The following is a 22,717-nucleotide window of genomic DNA, read 5'->3' on the forward strand; positions in this document are numbered from 1 at the left end:
CTATTCCAGCATATGTTTTACACAGCAGATGTCCTTCCAGCTCCAACCCAGCACTGGGAATCACCCATACACACTCATTCACACAATTCCTCTATAGCGCATGTGTTTGGACCCGAAGCACGCCAACACGAGGAGAACATGCAAACTCCACACAGTAACACCAACTGACCCAGCCGGGACGCGAACCAGCGACCTTCTTGCTGTGAGCTCACATACATAAACACATATAAATATACATACAATTTTAATCTAAATATTACAAACTTCCGTGGATGTGAGATGCTGAGGAGCGTTACCTGCATCATACCAGTCTCCATCATGTAAACAAAAGAACGAACTGTGTTGACGGAGGTGAAAATGAAGCTCCAGAACGTCCTATACAGCGGGTCTCCTAAAAATAACTCTATTTATCTAATGCGGGACAGAGGTATGGAGCTGTAAAGAACGCCCTTCAATGAAAAGAGACAGAGATGGAGAGAGTGTGAGGAGGAGCGAGATGCTGGAGATCATCTTTAACACTTAACAATGACCGGAGCACAGGCAGTTTACCTTCTGCCACGGGCTGTTATGAATAGAGGCCATCAGTCTGTCGCTCAACAAAAAACAGACAGAGAGAGAGAGAGAGAGAGAGAGAGAGAGAGAGAGAGAGAGAGAGAGAGAGAGACATCTCAGCCTCCTGATTTATGAAAATAATGAAATATGTATGGCTGACAGCTTGAAGGATCACCGTTGAGGTTTTATTCTAATGCACTTGTCCTCTTTGCAAATCACCCATCACCCGTGTCAAGTCAAGCTGTTTTTTTTTTCTCCACGGCCGCGCTGAAAGACGCCTATAAAGAGGATGGACCACTGGTCGGCGGCCATGTTTTAAAAGCCTGATATTGATGGCCCTGCAGGTCGAGAGTTTGAAGCCTGAAGGCAAAGACGGTAAACCTGCTTCATATCAACTAGCAGTGTGTTCGTGTAACCCCTGCGGCTCTACTCACCACACTTGAGTCTCAATTCAAACTGCTGCTTGGAGAATAGCAAGTGGTGCACTAACAAGGGCACTAAAGACACCAGTCTCTACTATAAGCCACTATTGTGCATCTTGAGGCTAGAAGACTAACGTTAACAACACAGCTGGCCTCTTAAACCACTCTCATCTGGGTCACGGCACCACTTTGGGGTTTCTGGCATAGGAGTCAAGCGCACTAACAAGGCCACTAAAGACACTAGTATAAGCCTTTATTGTGCCTCTTTAGGCAAGAAGTGTGAGGTTCAAACACATCCGGCCTCCGTTACACTCTCCTTCATGAACAACAATTCAATCTGGGTCACGGCACCACAGTGGAGTTTCTGGCATAGGAGTCAAGCACACTAACAAGGGCACTAAAGACACTAGTAAAAGCATTTCTTGTGCATCTTTAGGCAAGAAGAGTGAGGGTCAAACACAGCTAGCTTCCGTTAAATTCTACTTCGTAAACAACAATGTCATCTGGGTCAATGCACCACTTTGGGGTTTCTGGCATAGGGTTGAAGCACACTAACAAGGGCACTACAGACACCAGCCACTACTATAAACCACTATTATGCATCTTAAGGCCAGAAGACTGAGGTTTAAACACAGCTGGCCTCTGTTACACTCTTCCACTTAAACCACGCTGTCATCTGGGTCACGGCACCACTTTGGGGTTTCTGGCATAGGGGTCAAGAGCACTAACTCTTTCTTGTGCATCTTTAGGCAAGAAGTGTAAGGTTCAAACGCGTCCGGCCTCCGTTACACTCTCCTTCATGGACAACAATGCAATCTGGGTCACGGCACCACTCAGGAGTTTCTGGCATTGGACTCAAGCACACTAACAAGGGCACTATATACATCCGTCTATACTATAAACCACTGTTGTGCATCTTGAAGCTAGAACACTGAGGTTTAAACACAGCTGGCCTCTTAAACCACACTCTCATCTGGGTCACGGCACCACTTTGGGGTTTCTGGCATAGGAGTCAAGCGCACTAACAAGGCCACTAAAGACACTAGTATAAGCCTTTATTCTGCATCTTTAGGCAAGAAGAGTGAGGTTCAAACACAGCTGGCCTCTGTTACACTCCTTCGTGAACAACGTCATCTTGGTCACGGCACCACTCTGGGGTTTCTACATAGACACACACACACATACACACATTATATATATATATATATATATATATATATATATATATATATATATATATATATATATATATATACATATATATATATATATATACATATATATATATATATATATATATATATACATATATATATATATATATACATATATATATATATATATATATATATATACACATATATATATATATATATACATATATATATATATATATATACATATATATATATATATATACATATATATATATATATATATATATATATATATATATATATATATATATATATATATATATATATATATATACATACATACATACATACATACATACATAAACACACACACACACACACACACACACACACACACACACACACACACACACACACACACACAACACACACATCAGTTTTGAAGAACGAAATGATCCTGGATTGTGTCAAATCCAAATCCAGCTAACCGAGTAATCCACGTACGACGAACAGACCCCTGGGCTCAGAATACATATCATTATCCTACTTTTTTATGGAAAATTAAGGTGTTTTCTTATATAGGTGCTGTTAAATGCAGAGCTTCTCTATAAAACAGGTGGAAAAACACCTGCTGAAAGAGATCAAACCTCAGCCAGGGAAGGAAAAGTAACTCAAAAGTAATCTAACATTACTTTCCATGAAAAGTAACTCAATTAGTTACTTTTTTGGGGGGAGTACCTCAATACTGTAACGCATTACTTTCAAAAGTAACTTTCCCCAACACTGACAGCAGGCAACAAAGATTAAATTCCCAATACTCAAACCAGGAGATGAAAAAGTCCCTGGACGACCTACAGCTTCTGACGAGATGCCGAGGTGCAAACCTAAAGCCCTCTTCGCGATCACATGAGGTAATGGAAGAGTAGCAGTGACGCCGGTAGGTCACATGACAATAACAACATGACAAATGTAGACCATCGTGAAGCAGTTCATCACTGCTAATTTTGGAAACAGCCAATGTGTTTGAATCCTGTGCGTTAACCGCTGCTACGCTAGCTCAAGAACAGGCTAATTTCCATGAGTGCCTACTTCATCATAAAGAGAGCGCACGACAACAAAGGAGATCACTTCACATCACGTTCACATCCATGCGGCAACACTTCCCGCAGTTAGCGAAGTCTCGTCGCGCTTCATCTAATGAAGCGCTCAACATGGCCACAGCTGCCTCTCTAATGCACGACATTAGCCGGAGGAGCTCTTTAACAAATCAGATTAGGAAGACCTCATATTAAAAGCCTTTCACGTAACAAAGCGTCCAAACCGGCCGCAGTATGAAAGCGACCCACCTCGCTAGCCGCTAGAGCAAAGTGCTGGCACTGTAATCTAATAGATATCGTATTGCTCCGTCGCGCGGGGAGAGCCGCTCTTTTTCAATGGACCCTAAATGGGGGATGAATAGAGTCAGGCCTCCTGAAGGACGCCTAAACTTAATTTGAGTGAGTTAAAAGGTTGGAAATGGTATTGAGCGGCTCCGCGGGGGCCAGGGGCGTTAGCGCTAGCCCTTTCAATGGGCTCCTGTCCTGTTAAAGTCCTCCTCAGACCCAGCTCATTTCTTTTAAAAGCTCCGAGCAGCACCTTTAAGGATTATTAAAGCTCCGGACGTGGCGATGGACAATCTCTCCGGCAGATAATGGTAATGATGATGGGTGCGCGAGCTGGGAATCAATACGCCTCTTAAACTGGATCCATTGTTTTGAGATATATTACATCCTCCTGTCAGCTTGTGTAAGGCCCTTCAGTGGGATAATGTACACAGAGATCCCACAGGCCCGGGCCGATGCATTGTGCCGCGCGTCTCGTTAAATGCTGCAATAACGAGTCGGGTCCAGGGAACCACAGAGAAAGAGTCTCTCTATGAAAACACTGATCTGAAGTGGAGGACTGCAGAGCTTCCAGACGTCAGCAGGACTTTAAAGAGAAGCTATTAAGCAAACTTCTCATTTATAAGGGCTTTAAACACAGCAGAGTGTGGATATAAGCTGCTTCTAATAGTGTTCATTCTGTTTGTTGTAATCAGACGTGATGAAAACAGTCTGCAGATTGACATTCTCCATGTGTCATGAGAGGGGGAAAGCCCCGCCCACTGGTGAGCATCTCTCCCTCATTAGCATATGCTGTTAGTGTTGTTTTTGGATCCGCTGCTATGATGATGTAAAGCCATCTGTAGCTCCGCCCTCTTCTGAAAAGAGCACAATCTGATTTGAATTTAAAGCGACAGTCACTAAAATGCCACAATTAGGATCAAAGCCTGAAAGGGTCACATAATTCATTCATTCATTTTCCTCCGGCTTAGTCCCTTTATTAATCAGGGGTCGCCACAGTGGAATTAATTAATCCAGCATATGTTTACGCAGCAGATGCCCTTCCAACTGCAACCCATTACTGGGAAACACCCACACACACTCATACACTAAGGCCAGTTTAGTTGATCAGTTCCCCTATAGCGCATGTGTTTGGACTGTAGGGGAGCATCCAGAGGAAACCCACGCCAACACGGGGAGAACATGCAAACTCCACACAGAAACACACACTGACCCAGCGAACTTCTTAAATGTGTAAATATTTGTATTTATTTTTAAATAATTGTTTAAATGTTTAACAATTACATGCAGAGGTTCAAGCATTATTTAAAGGAGTAAGTAAACATTTTAAATAATACTTATCACCTTATTACCCACTGTTAAAAAAATAAAAATAAAACAAATACATATATACACATATATATATATATATATATATATATATATATATATATATATATATATATATATATATATATATATATATATATATATATATATATATATATTGTTTTTATGTTGTCAGAAGTATCATGGATTTTTAATAATTTGTAATTATTTTGCATTTATCATAGATTATCTTATATTTGAACACACTTTTAAATAAGTTATAATAAGTAACGAATATAGTTGTATTTAAATAAAAATAATTTTATAAAATTTATTCCACACATATATAAATATGATAATTAAGCATGCATATTTCTGCAAAGTGTTTGCAACAAATATTTTAGGCTATTCATCATTTTTAGCATTATTTACTATAGTTAAAATATGAATAACATTAATAACTAAACTATAAAAGCAACTTTAAAAAAAAAAGCCACAAAAGACAAAATTTAATTAAAGAAGTCCTCATAATCTAAATTATTATTGCACAGTAAATGCAACAAAACATTTTTAAGTACAATGTTTTTAATCAATACTATTACATTATCGGTAAAATAAGAATATAAATAACTAAATAAAAATAATTCTACACATGCATTTAAGTAAAATTTGTAACTATCTAATTAAAATGATGATTAATTAATTTAAATAATTAAAATAAATAAGATAACTCATTTATTTAATAATTCAACAACATCATGGCGATTGATCTTAGAACAGCTGGATATTTTAGAAAACACAAGAGGATGGTGACAGTACTGTGCCTCAGTTGTTTTGCACTGTGGCCTCACAGCAAGAAGGTCGCTGGTTCGAGCCTCGGCTGGGTCAGTTGGCATTTCTGCTCCGGTTTTCCCTACAGTCCAAACACATGTGCTATGATGGCCTAAACTGGCCTTAGTGTACGAGAGTGTGTGTGTGTGTGTGTGTGTGTGTGTGTGTGTGTGTGTGTGTGTGTGTGTGTGTGAATGAGTGTGTATGGGTGTTTCCCAGTACTGGGTTGCAGCTGGAAGTGCATTTACTGCGCAAAACATAGTTGTTGGTTCATTCTGCTGTGGAGATCTCTGATGAATTAAGCAATAAGCCTAATGAAGTGAATGAATGAATGAGGATGGTCATCTGCTAGAGTACAGCATGCATTATTCATGCAGCATCATAATCTTTCCCCCATTTTGTTGATATTTTGTAATATTTTGTCAAAAGTTTTTCATGTATTAATAAGAAATAAAGCACGAGTATGTTTCTAATAAGAAATAAAACAGAATAACGGCGCTTCATTATGGTAATGCAGAAACTCCTACTGCCAAATGCAGAAACTCTTCCCTTTAATGTATTATTTACCACTACTTTCATAATTAGCCAAGCGCTTGTATAGCTTTTGTACGTCAGACGTGTGTTAATAACCACTTCAAATGCGTTCTCAAATGTAGCACCAATGTATAAACGCAGATTAAATATAGAAAAACCCCAAAAACAGAGGGCTGATCTTACAGAGAGATGTGGATTTATGAACAGCTCCTACTTTGTATGCCAGCGGAGCCTCGTCCGACCTGAGAAAATTCACACATTTTTATAGATTGAATAATGGCCGGCATAAAAAGCGTTTCATAGCGGAGATAAATCACACGTCAAAATACAAGCCACGTAACATCATGTAATTTAGCCTGCGAGGATTAGAAACACACTTCTGGACTAAAGGAGTCTCCGATTCTGCGCACACACACTTAATCGCGCGCACCATAATTTATTAGCAGATTTAAAATATTCATAAATATTGAATTAATCATTTATAATAGATCTTTATATTAAGGGCCGTCTTTGAAGTTGCAGATGAACAAGATCTTCCTCGTCCCCCGTGGACATTTTACATTTACTTTGACATCATCGCTCTGGCTTATGAATATTCACATCCGCTTAAACAAAAGCAGCGGCTGTAATGGAGACGACTGCTATCATTCATGGGGATTTCTTATATTTTAGATAAATAATAATAAATATATATTTAAAAATATTATAATAATAGGTAAAACAATAATGGGATTTTTTTTTTGTAATTTAACAAAAAATAATAATAAATTAATAGTAATAATAATAAATAAATAAATGTATATAGGAGGAATATGGTGGCCCAGTGGTTAGCACTGTTGCTTCACAGCAAGAAGGTCGCTGGTTTGAGTCTCGGCTGGGTCAGTGGCATTTCTGTGTGGAGTTTGCATGTTCTCCCCGTGTTGGCGTGGGTTTCCTCCGGGTGCTCCTGTTTCCCCCACAGTCCAAACACATGCGCTATAGGGGAATTGATCAACTAAACTAATAAGCGTGTATGGGTGTTACCCAGTACTGGGTTGCAGCTGGAAGGGCATCTGCTGCATTAAACATATGCCAGAATAGTTAGTGGTTTATTCTGCTGTGGCAACCTCTGAAATAGACACTAAGCAGAGAAAAAATTACTGAACAATTTTTTTATAGTAGGTTTTATTAAATTATTATTATAATTACTATTATTATTATTATTATTATTATTATTATTATTATTATTATTATTACAGCCATAATCATAATTAAAATAATTATTATTATCATTACTATTGCTATTATTATCAACATTATTATTATTTTAATATTTTAGTATTTATTACAATCTTATTATTATTATTATTATTATTATTATTATTATTATATTTCATTATTATTTATCTTATTATGAATTATTATTATTATATATTTTATTATTATTTATTTTATTTATTATTATGTATTACTATTATCATTGTATTTATTATTATGTATTATGTATTATATATTATTATTATTATTATCATCATTGTTGTTATTATTATTATTATTATTTATTTTGTTATTATTTATCTTATTTATTATTGATTATTATTTTATTGTTATTATTGTTTAGTATTATTAATTTTATTAATAATATTTTATTCAATATTATTAATCTTATTTATTATGAATTATTATTATTTTATAATATTATTAGAAAAAAGTTTTTATTCTGACTTTGACTGGACATCATTCGCTGAAAACTAGTCTTGACTGCATCTTTTTTCCGCATCTCGAGTTTGTCCGAACATAAAAGTACATAATTGCTGATGAAACACTTTAGCGAAGATTCCCACCTGACTTCGGGAAAGAAACTTCAGATGGAATAATTCACAACCACAAACATCTCAGTGCTCATTAGTGGAAACGCTGGACCGATGATGACCACACAAATCTGCTGAAAAAACATCCGGAAAATAGAAAAAACTGCAGGATGCATGAACCACAAAAGGAGAAATTTATCAGAATGTTTCTGCTGCTCCTGTCTCAACAAGATCAATATCAAGCCTTTGTTTATTCTATAAAAAGCAATTTTGTATATTCACTTCTAAAGCCATATGGCAGATTTATACAAGGTAAAGCTTTGTAATGATCTGTTTTAGTTTAGGGATTTAATAACACTAATAATTGCCTCTAAAATGTTCATATTTAATATTATTGATATTTTATTAATCAAGTGGAGTGCACTCAAGAAGATAATATCATGCTTAACGATTACTACAAATACCGTTGATGCTGTTTATACTACTACTACTACTACTACTACTACTACTACTACTACTACTAATAATAATAATAATAATAATAATAAAACAAAATCTATATATAAAATAACAACAATAATAAAATTTAAATTAATAAAATAAATTATACAAATAATATTGTTAATGATTTTAATATTAATAATAATAACAAATATAAACTATAATAAATTAATAATAATAAAATATATTAAATAATAATAATAAATAAAACCTATATATGAAATACGAAAATGTAAAAGTATATAATAATAAAAATAATACTAATAACAACAAAATAATACCTTATAAATAATTAAAAATATAAATAAAATAAATAATAAATAAATATAAAACAAATAATAATAATAATAATAATAATAATCATCGAAACCTATATATACAATAATAACATTAATAAATATGAAATAATAATAATAACACACACAAATAATAATAACTATAATACTATTATTAATAATAATATAAAATAATATAAATATATTAAATTATATATATATATATATATACATACACACACACACACACACACACACACACACACACACACACACACACACACACACAATACATATATTACAATTTAAAAAGTTGCATAAATTCTGATGTATCATTGCATAAAAATAAATAAATATGTGTTACCCTTATTTACAAAAAAACATTTCTAAATGGTAAATTTCTAGTCTTTGTGATTTTGAAGGGGAAATAAATAAATGAAGAAATAATCTCCTGCACTGTACTGACTACTGTAAAACTCCGACAATAAACTTCAGCGTTCAGCCTACACAAATAATCACAATAGAGAGAAAAGCAGCGCAGTGTATTCATCTGCGCTCTGATGGATCACACACACATTCACAATGAACAGAGAGTGACGGATTGATGAAGCAGGTGTGTGTGTGCGTGTGTTCATTGCATCACTTCAGAAACACACATCAAACACTGCGCTTCTTCAGCACTTCAGCAACACACAGCGCTTTCATCACTTCCTGTCTGCTCCATTTACAACTATAATCACATTAAACTATTCTGTGCATTTGCTGTACACTTCTACAGAAGTGTGTGTGTGTGTGTGTGTGTGTGTTCCATGCAGATTGTTGAATGCTGTTTTGTTTATTTGCACATGTTCTTGTTTAGCACTAATGATTTAACTAATTAAAGATCTGGTGATGATTTTATGGTGGGAAAAAAATTCATTTAATGTAATAACCATATAGGAGTACACAATACATTCATTTAGAACTGATTTGCATGAAAGAATGAAAGGAAAAGAATGGACTGAAAAAAATTACACTAATTTCACCACACAATAGTCCTCTCTCTGTGTTCCTCTTTTTAAACAATATTGAAAAAACATATATCTAAAAAATAAATATCAAATAAAAAAGAATTATTAATAATAGTAATAATAATAATAATAATAATACCTTAATAGGTAAGTGTTATTATTATTATTATTATTATTATTATTATTATTATTATTATTATTACTATTACTATTGTTATTATTAATATTATTATTGTTGTTTTATTATAAATCTTATTTTAACATTATTTAATATTATTATATTGTTATATTGTTACTGTTTTGTTATTATTATTATCATCATTATTGTATCGTTTTTAATTATTAGTATTATTATTGCTATTATTATTATTATTATTATTATTATTATTAAAGGTTTCTTTACTAAAAGCAATAAAGCTAAATAAAATTAAGTTAATTTGAATAAAATTGAATAAAATAAAATAAAATTAAATTAAATTAAACAAAACAAAACAAAAAACAAAACAACAAAATAAAATTGAATAAAATTAAATTAAACAAAACAAAACAAAATAAAAATTGAATAAAATTAAATTAAACAAAAAAATATAAATTAAAATAAATTAATTAAATTAAATTAAATTAAATTAAATTAAATTAAATTAAATTAAATTAAATTAAATTAAATTAAATTAAAAGCAAGCATCTGGAGTAAAAAGACGTTTTAAGTTTGCATTTGACTTTGGAAATTGTTTTGTTTCCTAAATGCGCTTGGCGTGCTCATACTGCTACACCCATTTACAATCACAACCACTGAATTGCTGCATTATCTAAAACATATTAGGCTGCATTTGGGGCTGCATTGCTAATAACCGGAGCCAGAAACAATGCACAAGATTCACAAGCAGCCCTGAACTGAAAAGCACACACAATACAGCTGGATAATAAAGTGATGATCAAACTGAGAACAGAAGAAAGACTCGACCTCTGCCGACCCTCAGGTCTGTGCGTCAAGGTCATAAAGCGTGGTGCAAAGAAATCATGAATAATTCAAACCGAAAACACAACACAAGACTAGCAGGATTACAAAGAGCACATTCACACAAACTATTACAGATTCAAAACCTCCACTATTTTTGGATGAGACCCGTAGAAAATTGTTTTAATTTATCTTTAAATTATCTTCTAATGACTTTTAACAGAGCAATGAAATGATTAGCAGGCAAAAGACATTAACGTGTTGCAGTGGCCAAGCCAAAGTCCTGACTTAAACCCAATTGAGAGTCTGTTTATTTCTTTTCGATTTATTTCCTAGATGTTTAACAGAGCAATGAAGCTTTCACAGTGATTCCTATATATTTTGTTCCTCCTGGAGAAAGTTTTATTTCTGTTCGTTTTAATTAGTTTACAACACCTTTAAGGTCAATATTATTAGCCTCCTTTAGAAATATACAGAGTCAAGCTTGGCATTGGGCATGACGATGACCCAAAAGTGGTGGAGATTTGATTAGCAGGCAAAAAAAAAACATTAAAGTTTTGCACTGGCCCAGCCAGAGTCCTGACTTAAACCCAACTGAGAATCTGTGGAGGACACTAAAGATCTAGGAGATAAAGGAAAACCTCCATCCTAAGAGTTGGAGCTCATCTCTAAAGATAAATATGTGCAAAAATACCAGCGGAGACATCCCAAAATCTGCTCAGCAGTTATAGGAAGCATTTGATTGCTGAAATGGCCAATAAAGGCTTGTCTATTGATTATTGCGAGGAGTATGAATAAGTTTGGACATGCCACTTTTTGTTCAAATGTAAATAAAATCTGAGAAATATTAGTTTTTTTCAGTCAGATGATGGGCTGGGCCATTTCACAGTTTGATTTTCTTTCTCTGAAAGCATTTGAGAGTCTCCTTGGCTGTGTTTTGGATCATTGCTCAAATGTCCACCCTGGTTTCATCTTCATCCTCCTGCTAATGTAGATGTTGGACTGAAGCAGCTAATCTTCATTTACACACTGAAGACCCACTAAAGCAAGGGGCTACTGAAAAATCTACTGAGAGATTTCTGCTGCTGTCTGGGCTTTCCATGTCTTTCTACACCTTCCTTTCTTCATGTGTTCAATACATTTTCCCTCTGTCATTTTAATTTCATCACACAGAACTTCATTTGTATGTTTGTTTTCTTTGCACTTATGGATTTCTTTAGTTCTTACTAACATCTGGTGAAAGTTTCAAGTCAACAGCACCTTTAGAAACATGTTTTCTGAGAAAAACCGGTGTTCAATACTTAATTCCCCCACTGTAAATCAGCGACTGAGCTAAAGGAAAACGTTTGAATAAATAAATGAAAGAAAGCAGTAGATGAACTGTAGAATTTTCTTTCTCATAAAGCATTTGAGAGTCTCCCTGGCTGTGTTTTGGATCATTGCTGAAATGTCCACCCTGATTTCATCTTCATCCTCCTGCTGATGTAGATGTTGGACTGAAGCAGCTGATGTTCATTTACTCTGAGGTAGGGCAGAGGATTGATGAAGAACTACTGAGAGATTTCAGCTGCTGTTTGGGCTTTCCATGTCATTCTGAACCTTCCTTTCTTCATGTGTTCAACCCCTTTTCCTTGCGTTATTTCATTTTATCACACAGAGCTTCATTTGTATGTGTGTTTTCTTTGCACATATGGATTTCTTTGGTTGTTCCCAACATCTGAAGACAATTTCAAATCAGCAGCGCCTTTACAGATGTGTTTTTCTGAGAAAGTAATGTTCAATACTCATTTCCTGCACTGTAAATCAGTGACTAAGCTGAAGGAAAAGGAATGAATGAATGAGTGAAAGCAGTAGATGGATTGTAGAAGAAGAAGAACTCCTCCTCTACTGTCAGTGTGTCAAAACTCATGAGCACTGCATTCATCATATCAGCGGCACGTATGACGGATTTCCATCCCAGACACCGATATGCTACGATCTGCCACTAACACACATCTCTCCACTGCATTCACCAACCTTGCGGACCAAACACAAAAGCGGACGCATCTCTGAAATATTCAGCACCTTCAGATTCGCAATTTGCTGCACGACCTCACAGTTTGACCCTCAGAGATGCTGTTTTATTTATATATACACACTACCTGACAAAAGTCTTGTCATCTATCCAAGTTTTAGGAACACAATAACTGGACTTCTAGTTGCTGATTGGGTGTCAGAAGTGTCTCTATGAAAGGTAAAGGCCTCTAGATTTTGCTGATTTGAGCTCAATAAATCTGATCATGTCTTGATGTTGACTGATTTGATGAGGACAGTGCGGTCTGACTCTGCTCAGACTAAAGTCTCATCACTGAACAGAAATAATGTCCAGTATAGAATATAAAGTCCTGCTGGATGGATGGATAATATAATAAATAAATACATTTTAAATAAATATGTTATTGAAATCGAAAAAATATATATATTTGTCATGTCTAATATGCTGATACACTGCTCGAGAAACGTTAATAAATTATAATTCAATAAAAAAATTGTTATTATATACTTAAAAATGTTATTATTACAGTTATTGTAGAAAACACTAGGCCTTTTTGTTTGCAATGCTTGGTAAATATACAGTGCCATTTATTTAAAATCTATTTTTAGTATATTTTACTCAGTTTGATCCATGTAAACAAAAAACGATAATAATATTACGATGGATGGATGGATGGATGGATGGATGGATGGATGGATGGATGGATGGATGGATGGATGGATGGATGGATGGATGGATGGATGGATGGATGGATGGATGGATGGATGGATGGATGGATGGATGGATGGACGGATGGACGGATGGGCGGATGGATGGACGGACGGATGGATGGGCAGATGGATGGATGGATGGTCGGATGGATGGATGGATGGATGGACGGGCGGATGGATGGATGGATGGACGGATGGATGGGTGGATGGATAGGTGGATGGATGGGCGGATGGATGGGCGGATGGATAGGTGGATGGGCGGATGGACGGGCAGATGGATGGACGGGCGGATGGATGGATGGACGGATGGATGGATGGGCGGATGGATGGGCGCATGGATGGATGGATGGATGGGCGGATGAATGGATGGATGGGCGGAAGGATGGATGGATGGGCGGATGGATGAATGGATGGATAGATGGATGGATGGATGGATGGGCAGATGGATGGATGGATGGATGGTCGGATGGATGGATGGATGGATGGATGGATGGACGGATGGATGGATGGATGGATGGATGGATGGATGGATGGATGGATGGATGGACGGATGGATGGATGGACGGATGGATGGATGGATGGATGGATGGATGGACGGATGGATGGATGGACGGATGGATGGATGGATGGATGGATGGATGGACGGATGGATGGATGCATTTATAGTTGGGGTTAAAGTTGTATATTTTTCCCCAATTTCTGTTTAAATGTTTGACACATTTCTAATCATTATAGTTTTATTATCTCTAATAACTGATTTATTTTCTCTTCATCATGATGACAGCACATAATATTAGACTAGATATTCTTCAAGACACTAGTGTTCAGCTTAAAGTGACATGTAAAGGCTTCACTAGGGTAATTAGGGTAAAGTTAGGGTAATTAGGCAAGTCATTGTATAACAGTGGTTTGTTCTGGAGAAAACCCAGAACTAATAATGCTGAAGGGGCCAATAATATTGACCTTAAAATGGGTTTAAAACAATTAAAAACTGCTTTTACTCTAGCCGAAATAAACAAGTAAGACTTTCTCCAGAAGAACAAACATTAGAGGGAATACTGTGAACAATTCCTGCATCTGTTCAACATCATTTGGGAAATATTTATTATAAGAAACAATAAATATAACAGGAGTGAATAATTTTTAACCTCATCTTTGGTGTTTGATGAACATGAATATCTGAAGGTTATTCGGAGACGCAGTTTTGATTTCACCATGGACGTGACTTCTAGACCTCCAGAGAAACGCTCCCCCAATCTTTCCCAGGGGTGAAGGGTTACCGATACACACACCTTTGTGATGGCTAGGATTTTGCGTGTTTTTTTGCGTGGGCCGAAGGGTTAATAGTCCAGCCAAGACACGGCTGGCACCAGTGAGTTGCACTAATACACTTGGCAGCCAATTCAGTGTCAAAGCGTAATTCCCCGAGGGCTGGAAGGACACTACGTAATCTGTATTCAGCCCTGACATTGTCCACATCTGATACGCAACATTAGCCGCTAACTCCCTCCATAGACTAGTGTCCTTCAGTTTATATTACTTTATGTTAATAGAAAAAAATTACATACAACATCATTTGTCATAGTTACGGGCAGCCGGTGGATGGCTGATTTAAATGCATGTGTTTACTGTTCCGGGAGGGATGGGAGTTGTCTCTTTTGGCCTTATTGATCTTTGATCCATTCTCAACCTGCCCTGGCCCGAGCTGTTTTATTTAGCCTTTGGTGACAGCAGCTTTTAGAGCACAGCTCCGTCTGGACAGGCTGCTGAAAGGAAGGGTGTGTGAAGGCGTTGTGAGATGTCTGAAATCAGCCGACTGAAAGAGATGTGGATGGAGAGCGCTGGCCGGAGGTGGAGATATTCGCTCTGAAAACTGAGCTCTGGTTCTCATGTAGGATTTGGAAGTTTGGATTTCAATAGTGACTACTCAAGGATTCAGTGATGTTTCTACCATCTTCCTTATTATTTCATTTACAGTGGGGAAAATATGTATTGGAACAGGTATTTCTTTGTCAGAAAACATGTTTCTAAGGGTGCTGTTGACTTGAAATTGTCATCAAATGTTGGTAACAACCAAAGAAATCCATATGTGCAAAGAAAACAAACATACAAATGAAATTATGTGTGATAAAATGAAATTACAGGGAAAAATGTATTGAACACATGAAGAAAGGAAGGTTTAGAATGACATGGAAAGCCCAGACAGCAGCTGAATGCTCTCAGTAGTTCTTTATCAAGCCTACGCTCTTCCTCAGTGTAAATGAACATCAGCTGCTTCAGTTCAACATCTACATCAGCAGGAGGATGAAGATGAAATCAGGGTGGACATTTGAGCAATGATCCAAAACACAGCCACAGGGAGACTCTCAAATGCTTTATGAGAAAAAAATTTTTACAGTTCATCAACTGCTTTCTCTCATTTATTCATTCAAATGTTTTCCTTTAGCTCAGTCGCTGATTTACAGTGGGGGAAATAAGTATTGAACACCGGTTTTTGACTTGAAACTTTCACCAGATGTTAGTAACAACTAAAGAAATCCATAAGTGCAAAGAATCAAACATACAAGAAACAAACATACAAAGCTGCTTCAGTCCAACATCTACATCAGCAGGAGGACGAAGATGAAATGAGGGTGGACATTTGAGCAATGATCCAAAACACAGCCAAAGAGACTCTCCAAAATGCTTTCAGAGAAAGAAAATCAAACTGTGGAATGGCCTAGCCAATCATCTGACTGAAAAAATATTTAATATTTTTATTATTTGATATTTAGTAATATTTTAATACTTATAAAATTTTATTATTTGTATAATATTTCTCAGCCTTTATTTACATTTGATCAAAAAGTGGCATGTCCAAACTTATTCATACCCCTCGCAATAATCAATACACAAGCCTTTATTGGCCATTTCAGCAATCAAATGCTTCCTATAACTGCTGAGCAGCTTTATGCATGTCTCTACTGGTATTTTTGCACATATTCATCTTTAGAGATGAGCTCCAACTCTTTCAGGATGGAGGTTTTCTTTCATTATCAAGATTTTTAGCTCCCTCTATAGATTCTAAATTGGGTTTATGTCAGGACTCTGACTGGGCCACTCCAAAATGTTATTTTTTTTTTTATTTTTTTTTTGTCTACTCATCATTTCTTCATCACTTTTGGGTGTTTTTGGGTCATTGTCATGCTCAAGGCCTACGCTTGACTGTATATATTTCTACAGGCAGCTAATAACATTGACCCTAAAAGTGTTATAAAAAAATAAAATAGTTTTCATTTTGGCCAAACTAACAGAAATAAAACTTTCTCCAGAAGAAAAAAATATTATATGAATTACTGTGAAAGTTTCATTGCTCTGTTAAACATCATTAGGAGATAATCTGAAAAGCAATAAACAGATTCTCAATTGGGTTTAAGTCAGTACTCTGGCTAGGCCACTGCAAAATGTTAATGTTTTTGTCTGCTAAACATTTCTTCACCACTTTTAGGTGTTTTGGGTCATTGTCATGTCCAAAGCCAAACTTGAATGTATATATTCTTAAAGGGGGCTAATAACATTAGCCTTAAAAGTGTTGTAAACATATTTAAATGGATTTTATTCCAGCCAAACTAACAGAAATAAGGCTTTCTTAAACTCTGTTTAAGTCTTTGAAAAAACTCACACCTGAGCAATGCATGTGACTTCATTCCCCATATGAGAGGCATCTTTGAGCTGTCGTCACCAAAAAAGCCTTTTATATAAAGTATTAAAGAAGTTCCAGTAGTTCAGTGCTTTCACGCTGTGTCGTTTCATTGTTATTACACATAACCCATTCTTCAGATTTTTACCGTAATTTGGTTCAATTCCATGTTAACAGCTCCCTTAGAGATATTATTTTGAGGGACAATGTGTTCATTACTTATTTCCCCCACTGTAAGTATATTTCCATAGCCCAAGTCACTTGACTTTGGCAGAATTACACAAGACATCTGCCTCCAAAGAGTAATAGGGAAGGTTGTGATGATTCAAAGAGTCCTGGTCAGAGAAGTGTCCAATCTAGAGCTTCTCCAAGAGGGACACCTCCATTTACTTAGCAGTACTGCTGTTTTCCACTGGGGCCAGTTGAAAGGAAAGGAAGCATTGAAATTGAGAGGAAGCAGACGCAAGGAAGGAAGCATTTCACAGCTTAGCTTTGGAGGCCTGATTGGAACCAGGAACTGGGCACCGGCCCCTGGGGTTATTTAGTAAGCTGACAAGCACAGCTTAGTTGCAGATTGTGCATGACAAATCGCACTATTGAGTCTTTGATTCCTTTAAAACCTGTTTTAATCTGTTATTTTTAATCTTTGTTGTTTATTACACGTGTGTCTTTTATTCTTGTTTATGTACTTTGAGGGCTCTATCATACACTTGGCTGATGTGATGTGATTTGTTGCTGTTTTCAGACCAGCGCAACTGTAAATTTTACATTTTGCGTCATGTTGTTTACATAGCGAATCCATTTGGCTGCTTTATGTACTCGTGTGTGTGTGTGTGTGTGTGTGTGTGTGTGTGTGTGTGTGCTGATCTATAAAGCAGGTGTGTAAGGCGCATTGTTGGAGAGTTGCTATTCTGAGAAACTGAAATAGACCATTGACCAACTAAAACTGCTCTAATGTCCAGGAGAGCGTCTTATGTGCCTATGCAGGTCCAAACATTTACACAGTGCTGAATACACACATGATGTACAGCAACACACAAATATCTGTGCAGATGAAAACAATTAAAGGATTAAAATAATCCAGAAATGATAATTTTCTCCATCAATGTAAACACCACTGCCTCCATGCCTTCACCTAGGGGGGTTTTTTAAGTTCATTCATGACCATCTGCATCTGTATAATGTGATTATTATTCGCAGTATTATTGATTATCTGCAGATTTATACTTGTTTTAATAAACACAAGTGTAGATGTGTCCAGCTGTGGGGTTTTGGAGACGTCTGCATCAGCATATGTGGATAAGAACAGGTCGCGTGTTTGGATATAACTCAGTTTTCTGACCACACTTCATTATTAATGTTCATTTATTCTTCTGCTGGAGATCAGAACTGAATTTAGAAATAGTTTTGAAGCAAATCTTTGAGCTTAACAAAGGAAATTAAATATGTGGGCTGATGGATGTGTTCAGTGGAGTGAGTTTCCACCGTTCCCTCACTCCACCAAAGTAAAGGAGTAAAGTAAAGAGTAAAGTAATGAGGCTGAATGGAGAAGGCTCGTTCTCTATCCTCACGCTGCACATGCTCTGTTTAACTGTCTTCTTGCTAGTGAAATGATCAGTTTATCTACTTACAAAGTCCGCCATATAAAAAGCAAATGCAGACTCTGAGCGCAGAGCGTATTTATCCGTCCTTAAAAAAGCAAAAGTGCATTCAGACATGCTCTTAATGCTTTTGCACCATGTGCTTTCGTCTTTGTCGCTAGATTGTTAAAATAGATCCCTAAATTACTATTGTATATGAAATGTGCTCTATAATTAAACTTGCCTTGCCTACGGCTCCAGAATAAGCAGTAAATGTCTTTACTACAAAACATGTCGTTTTTAAGTAACTTGGATGTTTGAATGAAACATGAAGAGTGGGCGGGACATATTGTAGCCCCTCCCCTTTAAAAAAAACTGCCAATAATGTTTTGTGTCATCACAGCTCTGCCAGTGAAAGTGGTCGAGCTCAAGCGCTTCAAATGAAAAACCAATGAGAAGAAGGGGGCGGGGCATGTCAGACACTAGAGAGCGTTCGATTGGTCAGAAGATTTGAAGAGGAACTGAAGTGTGAGGTGACGTGAATAAAACAGTTTATCCATTTAGGCCAGGGGTGTCCAAACTCGATCCTGGAGGGCCGGTATCCTTGAGGGTTTAGCTCCAACTCTAATCAAACACACCCGAACCAGGCAATCAACCTCTTACTACTAGAAACTTCCTTGCAGGTGTGTTGATGCAAGTTGGAGCTAAGATCAGCAGGACACTGGCCCTCCAGTTTGGACACCCCTGATTTAGGCGGAAGAGACAAACTAAGCTTTACATGTTTATATCGGCTTAACATCGAGTTTTGTCACTGTTTTGGAGTGCACTAGCTTATAGATATCCTAAAAACTATAAATACTTGTGCTAACATCTAAAAAAAGCTTTATTTTAATTTCATGGGCCCTTAAAGAAACAGCACAAGCTTGCACTATGATCACTATTTGGACTTACAGCCTTTACAGTGCATCCTTCAGACTGGGCTGGGGGATAAAACACGGCCCACTTCCTCCCGTCAGTGACTCTCTGTTGGCCTGCGGGTCATTTGCTGTCCAAGACCCAGACAAACATCCTCTTGACTTAACGTTCACTTCCATCGATCGGTTCACATACGCTCATAAGACACACATCAGTCTCCGGTGTCACACGCTCGTGAACCCAGACGACCTTTGACCCCCACTTCCTCAAAGCATCAGGGCGCTGCCACTAAAGCAGACAGACGGGTTAGTCAGATAGCAATCTGAGGGATCAATACTGTCTACACATCCCCATACACACATGCTAATGCTGCCCGGAGCCAGTGTACACAAACTGCACACACACACACACACACACACACACACACACACACACACACACACACACACACACACATACAGGTGAAGTCAGAATTCTTCAGTATTGTATATTGTCCCCCATTTCTAAACATAAAAGTTTAATAACTCATTTCTAATCTTCTTTTGTCTTTGTCATGATGACAGCACACAATATTAGACTAGACATTCTTCAAGACACTAGTGTTCAGCTTAAAGTCACATGTAAAGGCTTCACTAGGGTAATTAGGGTAAAGTTAGGGTAATTAGGCAAGTCATTGTATAGCAGTGGTTTGTTCTGGAGACAATCCAAAACTAATATTGCTGAAGGGGCGAATAATATTGACCTTAAAATGGCTTTAAAACCATTAAAAACTGCTTTTACTCTAGCCAAAATAAAACAAATAAGACTTTCTCCAGAAGAACAAATATTATAGGAAACACTGTGAACAATTCCTGAATCTGTTCAACATCATCTGGGAAATACATGAGAATAAATTAACAGGAGGGTGAATAATTCTGACTTTAACTGATGTAAAATTGTGAGTGTGGCCCTTTAAGAATGTGGTTTGTGGCTCTGCAGCTTCTCAACACTCTTTATTGAATGTAAAAACATGTTACGCATGTGTCTTCTGCTTTTCCCCCCACGTGATTAGACTTTTATCCTAACATCACTCCATAACACCCGCCAACCTGCCAAATGCAGGCAGATTTCAGCTCTGGCGGGTTAGACAGACAATCCCGCTAGCCACTTTGGCAGGTTGGAAATAACGTTGACATTGTAGTTTTCTTAAAGCAGGGTTCGACAATAAGGATGGCCCAATATGCGTGCAAATGTTATCTTAGAACCGAGAAGCAGCACGACTGAAAACAACAACTGTGTTCGCGCGAGACAAAGCAGGTGAATACCGCATGAGAGGATGATTACTCACGCGCACAGGTGATGTGATGCACGCTCCTGTTTACTTGCGCATTTTTCCGTTCACTTGTGATCAGTTCTTTTTGAAAAAGACTAGACAAAAAACAATGCTCATGTACCCACAGTCCTGCTGCTTTGTTGCAACAGCAGCAGTCACTGCTTTCATGAAAGGATGATTACTCACGCGCACAGGTGATGTGATGCGCGCGACTGTTAAAAAGCGCACACGCGCTCCCGTTTACTTGAGCATTTTTCCGTTCACTTGTGATCAGTTCTTTTTTTAAAAAGACAAGACATAAACCACAGTCCTGCTGCTTTTAAGAGCTCAAGATTGAAATATATATATATATATATATATATATATATATATATATATATATATATATATATATTTGTAAGCAACAGCAGCAGTCAGTGCTTTTGTTTTAATTACTCTCAGACACGTGATCATCCTTTCATTATCACACAGGTGTGTTTTTACCAATGACTGTAAAAAATATGGACGACGCGACAGCCCTTTTTCCCATTGAACGCCTTGAGGGCAAAACGCCTGCTTGACGGGCACAAACTGTCGCAAAAGACTGCTGAAATTGGAGCCTTGACATGTGCAGAAGGATTGTCTGATGGAGCCAGAGGAGGAGCCGCGAAAATGAGCAGAGTCGAGCTTCCAATCAAACGCTTTATGTAAAATCAACTACGCCCCCTGAACTGCTCAGCATGCGTTTGCTGTCATATCAACACAGATGGATGTAATAACGTTAACAAATATGAGGGTTTTATATATTCAATCGCGCCAGCTCCAGGCCGCAGCGCATAACTTACTCGCGGCGTCGCGGGCTGATTCCGGCTCGCATGCGGCAGCGCCTGCTCGCTCGGCCGCCGCATCTGGCTCGATTGACTCGGACTGGAATCGGGCAGTGAGTCCAGGCATCCGGAGTAGGTCCAGCAGAGGTAACATTAGTCAGTCTGAGCTCTAAGAGATAAGTCTCCGGCAGGCGAGAATCTAGCCGGAACTGTGTTTTGCTATCTGGGTGGCTAGGCGTGTATCAGCAAACTAATAAAGCCCGATTAAAGCCCTGAACTTAGCGAATAAACAGTGTTCCACCAGGATCATGTATGTCAGAAACTATAGTTTACTGCTGAACTCATTTTGTCATGGTAAAATAACACAGAAATCGAATAATAACATTTCAGTCTACTTCAGTCTCCTGCCGAAGCGCAGACGCCGCGCTTTGAGAAACTGTCAATCACAGCTGTCAATCACGATGACACGCCCAGCATTAAATTACTGCTAAAAACAAACTGTTTACACAAATGAAGATCTGCACCTATTTCAGCACAATAACCAGTGCCTTAATCCACCAGAACTATCTTTCGGGACATTTTATTGCAAGTGTAATATTTTTTTTTATTTGGGCTCAAGTCTCCTTCATTAACACGGAGGAGGCGGGCTTTATGACTTGTACTGCAGCCAGCCCCCAGGGGGCGATCTAACGGCCGAAACCTTCACTCAAACGTAGGCTTGCGGCACACTTGGTTTTTACCTGCTTTCTTTTGCTTACAGTTATTTTTGTTAATATAGTTTAATTATCATCCTTTACAATAACATTGCATTAATAGGAGATTAACTCCTCATTTGTGTGTAGTAACCGCTGATCTGGGACCTTTAGCCAGGACAGATTACTGTGCATATTTTAGATGCATGACAATAGATCTTTTTAAATGTTAATTAAAAAAAAAAGCAAAGTTTTGTTGAATAAAGTG

At 37.2% G+C, this 22,717-nt stretch overlaps 2 protein-coding genes across 4 annotated transcripts in view; both read right to left on the reverse strand.

The window, feature by feature from the left end:
* Nucleotides 1–22,717, reverse strand: part of wwox (WW domain containing oxidoreductase) — a 343,773-nt gene that overhangs the window by 86,393 nt on the left and 234,663 nt on the right.
* Nucleotides 13,411–14,618, reverse strand: LOC147837906 (uncharacterized). Its single transcript, XM_087312750.1, has 2 exons — nt 14,614–14,618; nt 13,411–14,164 (listed from the first exon to the last, which is right to left on the reverse strand). The coding sequence occupies exons 1-2, from the start codon at nt 14,616–14,618 to the stop codon at nt 13,411–13,413; spliced, it is 759 nt and encodes a 252-aa protein (XP_087168876.1).

Source organism: Danio rerio, chromosome 25 (genome assembly GCF_052040795.2).
Source record: "Danio rerio strain M-AB ecotype USA chromosome 25, GRCz13ab, whole genome shotgun sequence".
In the NCBI taxonomy this organism is placed as follows: domain Eukaryota; kingdom Metazoa; phylum Chordata; class Actinopteri; order Cypriniformes; family Danionidae; genus Danio; species Danio rerio.